Source organism: Vicia villosa, linkage group LG2 (assembly GCF_029867415.1).
Source record: "Vicia villosa cultivar HV-30 ecotype Madison, WI linkage group LG2, Vvil1.0, whole genome shotgun sequence".
In the NCBI taxonomy this organism is placed as follows: Eukaryota; Viridiplantae; Streptophyta; class Magnoliopsida; order Fabales; family Fabaceae; genus Vicia; species Vicia villosa.
In genome coordinates, this window is record NC_081181.1 from 171,794,438 (window position 1) to 171,807,992 (window position 13,555).

The 13,555-nt window shown below is 33.2% G+C and overlaps 1 protein-coding gene across 2 annotated transcripts; it reads left to right on the forward strand.

Moving 5' to 3' along the window:
- The first annotated feature begins 3,544 nt into the window (after positions 1-3,544).
- Positions 3,545-13,340, forward strand: LOC131652974 (uncharacterized). Of its 2 annotated transcripts, none has more exons than XM_058922977.1 (16): positions 3,545-3,766; positions 3,886-4,032; positions 4,145-4,375; positions 5,962-6,276; positions 6,633-6,740; positions 7,184-7,373; positions 7,670-7,932; positions 8,383-8,494; positions 9,699-9,778; positions 10,579-10,818; positions 10,895-10,971; positions 11,505-11,596; positions 12,096-12,178; positions 12,496-12,567; positions 12,753-12,878; positions 13,007-13,340. In XM_058922977.1, exons 2-16 carry the CDS (start codon positions 3,898-3,900, stop codon positions 13,049-13,051), a joined length of 2,169 nt encoding a protein of 722 aa, XP_058778960.1. In that variant the 5' UTR covers positions 3,545-3,766; positions 3,886-3,897; the 3' UTR covers positions 13,052-13,340. The 2 variants fall into 2 exon arrangements, with proteins under 2 accessions (XP_058778960.1, XP_058778961.1); XM_058922978.1 differs by having other exon boundaries at positions 3,547-3,660.
- Positions 13,341-13,555: the final 215 nt, after the last annotated feature.

Genomic DNA, 13,555 nt, shown 5'->3' on the forward strand with positions numbered 1-13,555 from the left:
AGAATAGATAGTTCCATCAACCTGTTTATTAGACCAAGTGAAATGGTCCCTTGTGTTATCCATTTCAAACAAGCATGTGTTATTCATCATTGTTTACAAGTCTACAAACTCAGTTTCACTAACTTCTTTTCCTCCAATTCTGTCTTGAGCATTAAGAACATTGTTAAAATAGCCAATAAGACACCAAACCCCTTGTTTGTTATAATGCATGCCCACAATGTTTCTCCATAATAATATTTTTTTTTGTCAAGTTGATTATGAGCATAATGTAGTGAGCCAATACATGAATACACCTGTCTGTTTATGGACCATATAACGTAGCATTTGAGATGTACAAGTAGCATATTTTATCTCCACTTTGCTATTATCCCATATTATCCAAATTCTTCCATTATCATGCTTCGAATTTGCCTCGAATTTTGTTAGCTTTTGTACTTTTAATTCTTGTTTCAACTAAGATAACAATCTCAGGCTTCGGACTATAGAGACAAGAGCTTATCTCTCTTATCTTACCAGCCTTATTTAACCCCTTAATGTTCCAAGATACAATCATTGATCATTTGTTTAAAGCCCCTATAGGGTCATCCCAATCCCCTAATGTAGGTTCAGTAGTGATCTTCTTCCCCTTATCTTTAATGATTATGCTACCTTATGATTTTTGCCTCACCTCAGTCCACTTTTCTCCCTTTTCAACTGTAACTTCACTTGCGGCTTTGGTTGTCTCAATCCTCCTCTCCGTCTCTCTCACTTTGGCTCTTCACTACTTTGGTTATGGTTTGCTTCTTATTTCCTGCTTGCATTTGTGCCCCACTTTTTGACATGTTTCACAATAAGGCGGCTTCTATTCGTATTTAACAATTTGGTTTATATGCTTACCTTTCTTTTTGTTGATCGTGATGACTTCTCTCACTTTTGTGTTATATCCACCTCCATCATGATTCGAGCATAAGAAACTCTAAGTTTGTTTGTTGTGCACTCGTCAGTGAACATTGGCTTCCCTGGCGCACTCCATATTTTTCCCAGACTTCGTTGACCCCATAGATGAAAAGGTATTTTGGGGAGCTTCACCCAAATAGGAATTGTGCGAAGCATATCTTTTTGCAAGCATAAATTTGATTTCCATTTCGTCAAGAACATGGGCATGTTGTGAATGGTATACGGTGCCTTCATAAGTATTTCATCTCTATCTTGAGATGACTTGAATCTTAGGATGAAGTATCCTTCTTTATTGTAGTACATATCTAGAAGCTGAATTTGATTCCAATATCTGACCATGTATTGTTTGACTGCATTTAGGCTCATGTCTCCTCCTAACACATACATAATCAGTGCTGATTCCTAAAATTTGATCTTTCATTCAACATCTTCATCATCAATTACGATTTATATCTCTCCCCTTACTACTTTTGGGGCTACAAAGTCGATAGGTATACCACTTGAAGGCACTCAGTTCCCTCGAATGCTATCGACCCACAACTTTTCTAGTTTTTCTTTTCCATTATGGTTTCCATCAACTTTGGTAATTGGATCTGTATCTGCATCAAACCCTAATTTCTCACTAATTTCTCGTTCTTCACAATTTTCACTCACGTCTTTCTCTTTAGTTTGCTTGGAGCTAGATGCGTGAATTTCCGACAGCAGTGGTACCTTCTCCATCGACCGCCCTCATCTCTCTTTCTCCATCACGTTACAAAAAGTATTATATTTTTAGTATTTTCATGTTTTAAACTAGAAGAAAAATTACAATAATTTATAATATAACTTTTTTTTTAATTTTAAATAAGTTTATGAAAAGGTGTAAAGAATTTTTTTTTTTAAATGACAGTGTAAAACAATATTACTCGATCATTTAATCGTGACCGTTAAATTTTAATTGAAGTTTGACTTTGATTTTAATCATTTATAAAATCATATTAATGAATGATTGTAATTGCACTGATGGTGTAAGGAAATTTACACTGATAGGGCATAATAATTAATCTCTTAAAATTATTAATTATTGACGGAAAGAAATAAAAATCAGTTAAATCTTGTTATATTTAATTTATTTTTATATATAAAATAATAAAATTTAAATAATTATTAATTAAAAGAATCAATTAGAATTTTGATAAAGGAGTATTTTTAAAATATAATTTTAAAGATTCCCGCAGCTACGATCGGGAGGGGACTGGAACCACTTGATGTCAGACCCCATGTTGATAATATATATATATATATATATATATATATATATATATATATATATATATATATAATTTTTTATATGTATAATTGATTGAATCATTTTAAGAGAATCAATCAAACTAATAAAAATCAATTGCAATTTTATATTTTTATCCTATATAAATTTTAAAAGAATCAATTTTGGCTTAAATAATGATTTCGTCCCTGTAAGTTAGCGTGTTTTTGGTTTTAGTCCCTGAATCTTTTTTTTTCGTTCCAAGTCCCCATATGTTCAATTCGCTTTGGCGTTAGTCCCTGCTGTTGGTGAGACGTTAAAAAAAAGCTTATGTGGCAGGCGTTGGTGACTTGGCATACTCCTTAAACAATTTTTTATTATTTTTTTATAACACACGTGGATATTAGTTTTATACTTTCATTCATCATATGGTACATGGACCATTTCCAAAATACATATATGTTACAGGGACTGAACTAAAAAATAATAAACAGTGTCACCTTCCTCTTCTCCTTCTCCAACTTAATCTTCATCACCATTTGTGACAAGCTGCAAACAACTGGGTTCAACACCATTTGTGACAAGCAACAAAGAACCCCATGACCCAACCAACAACAACTTCAACAGTGTCACCTTCATCTTCTCCTTCTCCAACTTAATCTTCATCTTTTCCTTTTTGCCAATCTCAAAGAATCCCCATGACCCAACCAACAACAACTTCAACAGTGTCACCTTCATCTTCTCCTTCTCCAACTTAATCTTCAATTTTTCCTTTTTGCCAATCTCAAAGAACCCCCATGACCCAACTATACATTAACCCTACATTTTAACACTTCCAAAACCTCCTTTTAAGGTTATCAATGGAGTTTGACATAAATATTTTCATGCTTCTATTGCAACCACAAACCGGTGCTTCAACGTGATAAGATTTAGCAGACGAATTAGAAATCATGGCAGAAGGGAATGAAAAGGTGCAGCGAAGAAGATGAGGGATTTTGGAGTTAATGACCTTGAAGGAGAAGAAGAACAAATTCTATTTTTTTTTTATTTGGTCCCTATTTAATATATTGCAAAGAGAAGATGTCCACATGTGTAATGAAAAATAAAATAAAATGAAACAATGTTATCCATGTCAGCAACGTCTGCCACCTAATCCTTTTTTTAACGTTCCTTTGACATGAGGGACTGAAGCCAAAGCGAATTGAACATATGGGGACTTGTAACGAAAAAAAAGATTCAGGGACTAGAACCAAAAACACGCTAACTTACAGGGACGAAATCATTATTTAAGCCATCAATTTTATATATTTTTATCAGATATAAAATTTAAAAGAATCAATTTTTATATTTTATCAAAAAAAAAAACGTATCAGAATAAACTTGCTTTAGCTTCTTCTCCCAAACGAAAACGATTCTGTCTCGTGCAAACCCTCCGCCGCCGTTCAAGTCCGGCCCGGCCACGATCTTCACTTCCGGTGGTAACGCACGGAAGCTCTTTCTACCTCCGTTTCTCTACTCCATATTCCACACTGATTCTCTCATTCGATTCCATTACTGCACTTCACTCCACCGAAGAATCAAATAGTACTGAAGAAGAAAATCCATCACTGAATTCAAAATTTTACTCCATACGCAGTTTATATTAATATCAACTAAAGTAAAATTGTACTGATTCAGTTCATTGTTGCCACTATTGTGAACAGTATCTTCAAAATATGGGAGCACCGAAGAAGAGTGCCGCTAGGGTTTCAGAGGATCACGACGACCTCGTTCGCGTTCCGTTACAAGCGATTCTCATAGCCGATAGTTTTACTACAAAGTTCAGACCTATCACTCTTGAACGCCCCAAAGTAATTTGTGTATTCCTGCATCGTTCATACATAACACAGTTCGTTCAGTATTATTTCTGTTTGAATTTTGAGTTATTGAATTGTGATATCTTTGTTGATTTGTTGATTGAAGGTGCTTTTGCCACTGGTGAATGTTCCGATGATAAATTACACATTGACATGGCTTGAATCGGCTGGTGTAGAAGAGGTTTTTGTTTTCTGTTGTGCTCATGCGAAACAGGTGATTAACTATTTGGAGAAATCTGAGTGGTTTTCTCATCCTAATTTCACTGTAACAACTATAGAGTCGCAGAATTCTGTTAGTGCTGGAGACGCAATGCGTGTTATCTACGAGCGCAATGTGGTATGGCTTTTCTTCGTTTTGTTCTTCAATTCTTCCATATAAATTTCAATTTGTCTGATAATCACTGGCTATATAGTTGATAGTGATATACTACACTTATGTTCGCATGTATTGTATGACTTAAATTCGATATTAGAATTTAGGATTATAAATTTTATTGAACAATGTTTGTCCTGTTCCTGCTTAGTATATTATGGATTCGTACTGTTAAGGAGAAAAATTTGAAAATCAAGACATTTGCGTTATCATTTACTCGTTAACACAAACATTTTAGCAGTTAATATATGATATATGATGATCATAAATAATTGTGATCCTACCAACTAGGCATATTTACATATATTTCCCACATCCATATTAGTATTTCTTTTGTTCCTTCTACTATGAATGTCCTGTGGATCAATAATCATATTTGAGAGAGAAAGAGTATGAGAGAGAGAGATAGAGAGAGACAGAATAAAAGAAAGGGTCATGCTAACATGTGCCCTAAGGGCACATGTTAAGGATACTATAATTAGAAAAAGTTCAAAGTAATTAAATGCAATAAAGTCATATTTAAAGTTTCGATACATTGAATGCACGCGTTCCAAAAAAATATTTCTATAAATATCTCATTAACTTGTGCCCTTAGGGCACATGTTAGCTTTTCCCTAAAAGAAATACCTGCTGGGATTTCTCTTCCAAGGGAGGATATCCCTTTTCCAACTGAATACAGTTTTTATTTAGATCAATCACAATGAATAATCCCAAACATGAGGTGCAGCAATATTCATAAGCCCCCCCTATAACTGCCAGTTTTCCCCTCCCTCTATCGACTTCTTACTACTAACTGCCACTTACATTTAATGGTCCCTTTTCCTTCGAGAGTAAACTCTCAACTTTGGAACGTATTGGTTCCTAACAGCAGAATGTGTCACAAAAAACAATCAATTTTGTGTCTTTAGTTCGTAAGATGTATCCTATCTGGACCACAGCTGTGTCTTTAGTTTATAAGATGTATTGGAGAAGTATTGGTGGAAATGTATATATAGAAAGAACATAACTATTGAATATTTACCGAGTAAGAATCAAAATTGGATACATCCCGCCTGAGTAAGAATCAAACCCACATCAGTATCAGATAAACTTCAGACAATGGTACTTTTATATTTTTGAAGTACCTGAATTATCAAGGTTTTCAAAAGAGCCGTCTTCTCATGTGTAAAGATCCCAAACTAGCTCTTAGTCTTGATAAGGTTGTGATCATCTTACAATTGACTTCTCTCTTTTTGTTGTAGTAGTAAACAGGCTTTGGTCTTATAACAGATAAGAACTAGTCATTCACACCTCTTGTTGTTTGTTTTATTATTATTAGTAGTAGTTGCATAGCTGTAAGATGTATGGTCAGTTTTATAGCTTCTTTAAAAGAACAAAGAATAAAAATAGAAGCTTTTATGTGTTGTAGAGTTTTGTTTTTATGACTTGGTGCATTATTGTAAATAGTTACTACTGCTTACGCATTTAATACATACTTTTCATGCTTTTACTAATTCATTGGGACCAAGTTTTGTGTAGTAACACTTTTGGATAATTCATTTTTTTTGAAGATACAAGGAGATTTTGTTCTTATCAGTGGAGATACTGTAAGCAACATGTCACTTACTCAAGCACTTTTAGAACATAAAGAAAGGAAGAAGAAGGATAGTAATGCTGTAATGACCATGGTTATCAAACGGTCTAAAACCCATCCAGCAATCCATCAGTCTCGACTTGGTACCGATGAAATTTTCATGGCCATTGATCCGAATACGAAGCAACTTTTGTCTTATGAGGATAAGGCAGACTATTCAAAAGGCACTTTACATCTTGAAAATTCATTGCTTGCTGATAATCCTTCCCTCTCTTTGCACCATGACAAGCAGGTTGAGCCTCCTTTTTTCATATCTATCTACCTTGCTTTCAGATTAGCTTCATGCTAATTTCAGGACAAAATGTATGTATTTGTTTACTTTTAAATATTATGTTCATGAAAACACCTGCAGAGTTCAGGCTCGGTTAACAATACCTGTGATGTTTACCTCATGATTGGGGCCATGCCAAGAAACTATCTATTGATTATCAATCAATGATTTATTACCAATTGAAGTTCTTTGTCAGTTGGTTACAAAACTGACTACTGTTTTTTGTTATTAATGCTGCTTTCTTTGGCCATATCTCTCGCCTGATAAACCTTATTAAAATTTCTGAAGTCATTAAGCCAATGATTTATTTTCTGCAGGATTGTTACATCGACATTTGCTCACCAGAAGTCCTTACCCTATTTACAGACAATTTTGACTACCAACATCTTCGGCGACATTTTGTCAAGGGACTGCTTGTTGATGATGTAATCTCTCTTTCACATTCTAAATTGACATGAATGATTTTTTTGAAAGTTCTTCTTAAGTCATTAATAGATCAAAAAAGCTTATCCTTTTGATTCACTTTTTTGCATGAAATAAATCTACATTTCTGTCTCTTACAGACCTATATTCCTTCTGAGGTGCCCTGTTTGTTGAGAATATTTATAAGATTGAATGCTTTTTTGTATTGATCATATGTCTGCATGTGTTGGGACTTCATCCATAAAATGTACATAAGTACTAGAACACTTATTCAAAAGTTTTTGGACCTGCATTGGACATTTCGACTTGTAATTGTAAACGCATCTTATGTGTTTCTTGCACATGTCCTTAAGTCTTTGATATAAAAGCTCATCATTTCTGTTTCCAATATATTCCAGTAGCATTCTGTATACACCACATCAACGTGACCATATCTTTCTTTCAGATAATGGGATATAAAATTTTTGTGCATGAAATCCGCTCAGACTATGCTGCAAGGATTGATAATTTCCGAAGCTATGCCACTGTCAGCAAAGATATAATTCATAGATGGACATATCCACTGGTCCCTGATGTTATGAATTTTGGCAACACAACTACTAAGCTTGAAAGACAGGGAATATATCGTGCCTCAGGTATGGATGAAAGTTTTGGTGTTGACTGGGTATGCTAACGAAAAGTTTTTAACATTAAATAATAGAATGGTATGCTATTATACTGGCTGTTTGCTTAATTCACACTGTTGTTCCCTTCATATAAACTTCAGTTTTTTGAATCATGTATTCAGCAAGTAATTATTGTATTATTTTCTTAAATAACTAATTATTGTATTAGGACTCTTGTGGATTGCTGGGTCAAAACTAATTTGACATATTTTGTTTCCCTTTATTTAATGTACTACGTCTTGACAAATTCTTTTCTCCCCTTTCAGAAATTTCACAATCACAGTCAGCTGTTGTCGGCCCGTTCTCTGTTATTGGATCTGGCACCAAAATTGGCAACAACACTAACATTTTAAATTCCGTTGTGGGAGGAGGATGTAAAATCGGATCAAATGTACACATAGAGGGGTGCTATATATGGGACAATGTCACCATAGAAGATGGTTGCGAACTTAGGCATGCCATTGTATGTGAGGGGGTGATCATGAAATCAGGATCTGTTCTGGAACCTGGTGTAGTATTGTCTTTTAAGGTTTGTGTTCTGTGCTGTCTATATCATTTTAATACCTATACTTCCATCCTTAATGTTTCTCATACGTTTGGTCTGGTCTGTGTCAAAATTATTTACACTTCACCACAGTCGTCAGGTTATCCCTAAATCTAAGTCTCAAAATCTTTTAAGTTACATGCTTTACTTGATGCTTGAGAATAATTGAAGCCCTTAATTTTTTGGTTTAGTATTTTAGTATTATTACAATATAGTAACTATTATTAGCTGCCATAATGTTATTTTTTATGCTGTACATATATAATCTAGTGATTTTCTTTCATATTTGACGGCCCCAAATGTATCTAAGATGTTTGTGAAATTTGCAGCGCTTTTTTATGTCTGTGTTTTGTCGTTAGATGGGAATGTATATAAATTTTTTCAGTTATTCTTTGCAAGATGGAAATTTGACATTGTTGTCTTTCATGCTTCCAGGTTATAGTTGGGCAGGAGTTTGTTGTTCCTCCTTATTCACAAGTATCGCTACTACAGCAGCCAATTGAGGAAGATAGCGATGAAGAGCTCGAATATGCTGATAGTACTAGTGGTATTACTGAATTTTTCGTAAAGCTTTTAACTGTGCCTGGAAGAATAAACCCCATCCTTCATTATCCTATTATTATTATTATTATTATTATTATTATTATTATTATTATTATTATTATTATTATTATTATTATTATTATTATTGCATTTAATTATTAGCTATTGGAAATGATATACTGCTAGCATATAAATAATTGCCTGGGAGTTAACAGTTAGTGAGAAAAAAATTGTGTAGGTGACGTTATAGCCACCTATGATTTTTTCCTTAGAATTGAATTAGTGGTATCTAATTCTTCGAATGGGTAGTTGAGCTGGATTAGATGTTTAAGTTTTTATAAGGACTTGATTTATTTAACTTTGATAATATTCAAAAGAGATACTCGGGTGCACTTGATATTTTATAAATATTTTGAATTGGAGTAAATTTCTTTTATGCATATGCCTAAAAGATTTATTTATTGTAAAGAATTGAATCATTAGGTTATTGCATTAGCAAAAGTTCTGAAAACCAATTTTTTCTAATTAAGTGTTTTGATGAAACTGTTGTTGATTGAGCTATAAGTACATTGTTTAGCTAATTTTGATTAGTCAGTATATTTTTGAAAGTGCAATAATCACTATCTCTATCTACTAAGGTCAGGTTGAGTACATGGATTGATCTTGCTATTATGGTTTGTTAAAAACAAATTTAGAGAAGCTGTATAGATTTGAGTCCTTTTGGATGGATGATCGCACTTAATTTTTCTTAGTCTTCCTCCTCTTTCTCTAGCTACTAAGGAAAAAGTGTTTAGGTTCCAATTTTACTGTAAAGTTAAGGACCTCAACTCATTTTGATTATCAATAAGTACCATTTTTTTTTTAAAATTATCAATTAAAAAAACAATGGGAATAAATACCTCGTATATGCAATGTATTTTGTTCATATTATAAATCACTCTCATATATCAAGTTTGATATTTGTCTTTTCATCTTTTAATTTAATTTATAAATTATAATATGCTTTAATTTTGATAAAGCTGAGCTCCTTAACTGGTTGTAATATGTAATTGGTATTAAATAAAATGTTTAGGTCATAAAAAATACTTTACTTGATTTTCGGGTTATCATCCATTGAGTTGTAGCTTAATTTTATTTTCTTTATACTATGTCTGGATGTGTTAAATGCATTTATATATAGCTTACTATTACCTTTTTCACTTATGCAGTCATCACCAGCACAGTGGATAAGTCAGAGGGAGAGTTTGCTTCAGAATTATCGGATGCACATTATAACCCTACTTCAGAGGTTTGTTCTGTAAAGCTTCTTAGTTTATGATGTCAACCATCGTTTAGCTTTGTTGCTGTCATATTGTTTCTACAACTTAATGTTTAATATTATTATTATTGCCAAATGACTTTTTAGAGATGTAAATTTTCTAGTTCCATCAATCAAATTGTATAATTAATACACATTTAACTTTGGATAGATGTTGATCTGTTTAAATTTAAATGCACCTTTTTTGTGTGACCTTTTTGGTTGAGTAGTCCAAGTCAGAAGATATTACGTAACTGCTTATTTTAGAATTGTGTTCTATTTGGTCATTGTTTTCTTTATTGATGTGAGAGGGAGATGTCTAATTTATGACTGTTATAAGTGGCACCTAAACTAAACTGATAGATATATGCGGGATAGAGGTGCCTCTAGTGTCCACTTTGTGCTTGATGTAATTCAGCTCTTTGTGGATTTTGTTATGTGATCCCTGTTTTTTCCATTCATCATGAATATATAGATTGAAGTTTGAAGCTGATATGTGGAAGGTGTCTTTCTTACTGGCAAACTTCTTCACAATATATTATCTTATCTGATATGTCAAGTATTACTGGTAGTGTATAAGCTATATGTCTGGAGACCTGCTTGATTCCAATCTAGAAATTTGCTGATACTTTGTGTTTCTTGGCGAACAATTCAGCTGGACCATGCAAATGGTCATAGTGATGCATCCTATGATAAAGATGTTGTGTTTTGTTATACTAAGATTTGATTGATAAAAATTTCATTTTATAGGAAATTCACTGTTTCTTATTTTTCTTTCTTTTATTGATCAGCTAGGTTTTGGTGGGGTTGGTTATGTTTGGCCAAAATGTGAAGGAGGGCACGAGGAAGAGTGGAGGCATTCAATGGCGCCTATTACTGAAGATAAAATTTTGGAGGCAGTGAAAGCTATGGAAAATGAACTGGAGTTAATTCATGATGGCAATACTCTTCCACCTTCTGGGGAGCTGATACCTAATTCTAATGATTCAGACGATGATAATGACGATTTAAGAGATGACTTTGATAAGGAGGTGAGTTTTTTGACAAGTAAACTTGCATTGATCGCATCTTGCAGATATCAGTTTTTTAATTGTCTATTATGTGCAGGTTGAAGCAACTTTTCTCAGGGCTGTGCATGAAAACATACAAGACGTCCATTTGACTTTAGAAATCAACTCTTTGAAGTATGCAATATACTTTTATGTCTATTATTTGCAGTTGAATGTTGACTGCTGGATGCCCATTCAATTTCATCTGATTTTAAAGCATAAACTATGCGAGTCATATATATCTGGTATCACTGTATTTAGGATGTTAGACATGGAAAACCTTTGAACATAAGTTGTTTTCTTATTTCTCGTGGATGCATCATATACTTGTTCTAAAAACCTTGGGTTTCCTTCAGTTTTCCTATCCGACTTCCCATTTGCTTCTATATTGCTTCTACATTTATATATCCCGTGTTTCTTAAGTACTTTATTGTTTTACGTTATTCTTGAAAAGAGTTTGGGAGTTTTTTCCATAGACTGAGATTCTGGAATGGTAAAGAAAATGAAAAATGTTTTCCGAGTGTTTTTCAATAGAAGCTATGCTATCTTCATGGAATGTGTTCATAACTATTATCTTTCACATGTTTTGATTGTTTTTATATGATGACAATTTGAATCTGCATTCACTCTGAACTAATTTGTAGAAACATTGCTTTTATTCGTGTTAGGTTGTCATACAATAAGATAACTGCTGATTGTGCTGGAGCTTTATTTTATGCAATGATGAAGCATGCTGTAGACATGCCTCATAGTTCAGCTGGTGAGCTTTCATCCATTTTTCTATTGTTACAGGGTCTTCTTAATCTCTACCATTCATTTTTTATTCGACATAGAACATGCTTAGGAAACTTGGCATCTTGGAAAAAACTTATCAGAAATAATCAGGTTAACTGAATTTACTGGGAAGCTCCTGTGAGGAAAGTGTTGAATCAAATAGAAGATACTGAAATTAAAAAGGGTAAAGGGATACCTAAGGAGATATCAGAAACCACTGAGTGAGTATAACTTGGCTGTAACTATTGTATTGGCTATAGTTTAGTCATTCAGCCAAGTGCTGAACTGTGTGCTACTCTAGTACCTAATTCAGTTTTTAGTAAAAGTAGTTACACTAGTATAAATACTAGTTCCCTGTTACCGAATCGTCTGAGGATTAAATACAGAAATTCATTTCCATTTTTTTAAAGTTTTGTTTCATTATATTTTGTATTCTTAGTGGTTGCTTAATGATTTTATGAATGTATCTGGGATGACTTTTTCAGATAGCTTGATTCAGAATGTAAATGCCATAATTACAAAATGGAAAAAGGTTCTTAAATCCTATCTGAATGATATGGACGAACAGGTGCATCTGCCAATTCTTTCTCCTTGCTGAAGTTACTCATGTTCATTTGCGTAGTGTTCTTTAATTTATTGAATTATCGGTTGAATTATTTTAATTCTCACCTGAAGCCTTTTTGAGATTATAGGCCTCTTGTGATTTCCTCTGCTTCATCAATTGTTCATTTTATAAGGCTTAAAGGAAAATACTATCTTTTGCAAAATTAAACATTTAATAATGATGTTTTTAGTTGTATGGTGGCTAGAGTTGATGGGTATTGTTTGCCTTGTTTTCTTACTGATTAACTCATTAAATTCATTTGTTTCATGTTTTCGCTCCAGATCGAAGTGATTCTAAAGTTTGAAGAAATGTGTTTGGAATCTGCCAAGGAGTTTGCTCCATTGTTCACAAAGGTATGCTTATCTTTTACTGGTTAGGTTATTGATTGTATTCATTCAGTTGGTATGCTTGTCAGAAAGGTTATTGAAGTATGAAGTAGCAGTATATCATACTCGTACATACGTTCCTTGAAAAATGATTGGAGTAGCAATATTTTTTTACTCTCACCACATTGTTCTGACTTCTTAAATGCTTTTAGATTTTGCACTACCTATATAATGAAGATATTGTAGAAGAAGATGCTATTTTGAGTTGGGAAGATGAGAAAAAGGACGCAGATGAGTCGGATAAAGTATTCGTAAACCAAGCCCAAAAATTAATTCAAGTGAGTATTTGTTATCTGCATCTATTTTTACACACCTACAAAACTAATTATGTTACTTGCTTCTTCATAACTATTCCATGAGATGCATTACTTTCTTGTTTAAGCCATTTATTTGATCTTATCTGTAGTGGCTAAAAGAGGCTCCTGAAGAAGACGATGACGAGGAAGAATAGAAAGAATTTTGAGACCAGAATATCAATATTTTTGTTCAGGTGCTGTACCATCTTGGGAGCTTAAGAGGGATTTTTGTGCATTAATCTAACCTTTAAATTCAAGTGTGATTCTCTTTTCACATGGAATTTTTGTTCTTTTTAGTTAGGATTCAAATTAGGAAAACACCAGTTGAGTCATGTATTTGTTTTAATAATTACCTTAAAAGAGACAAAAAGAAAAAGGCTTATACAATACAAATATACTTTATTGTTAGAAGAAAAAGGAGATTAGATACGATTGTTTTCTACATCTCTCGAGAATCTAATCCCTTAAATTGACTTTTTTCTTTGTTGCGAATCATATTTGTGACTTATAGCATTATTTGAGGAAGCAGCTTTATCCATCTCCATAATTCTAGAAAATCACAAAAATTGTATTTATGTATGTACTTAGTGACTTCACGAGTGGAATACTTTCCATACAAACACGACTACTAATGGGACTAATTTGTTCCACACTATTGA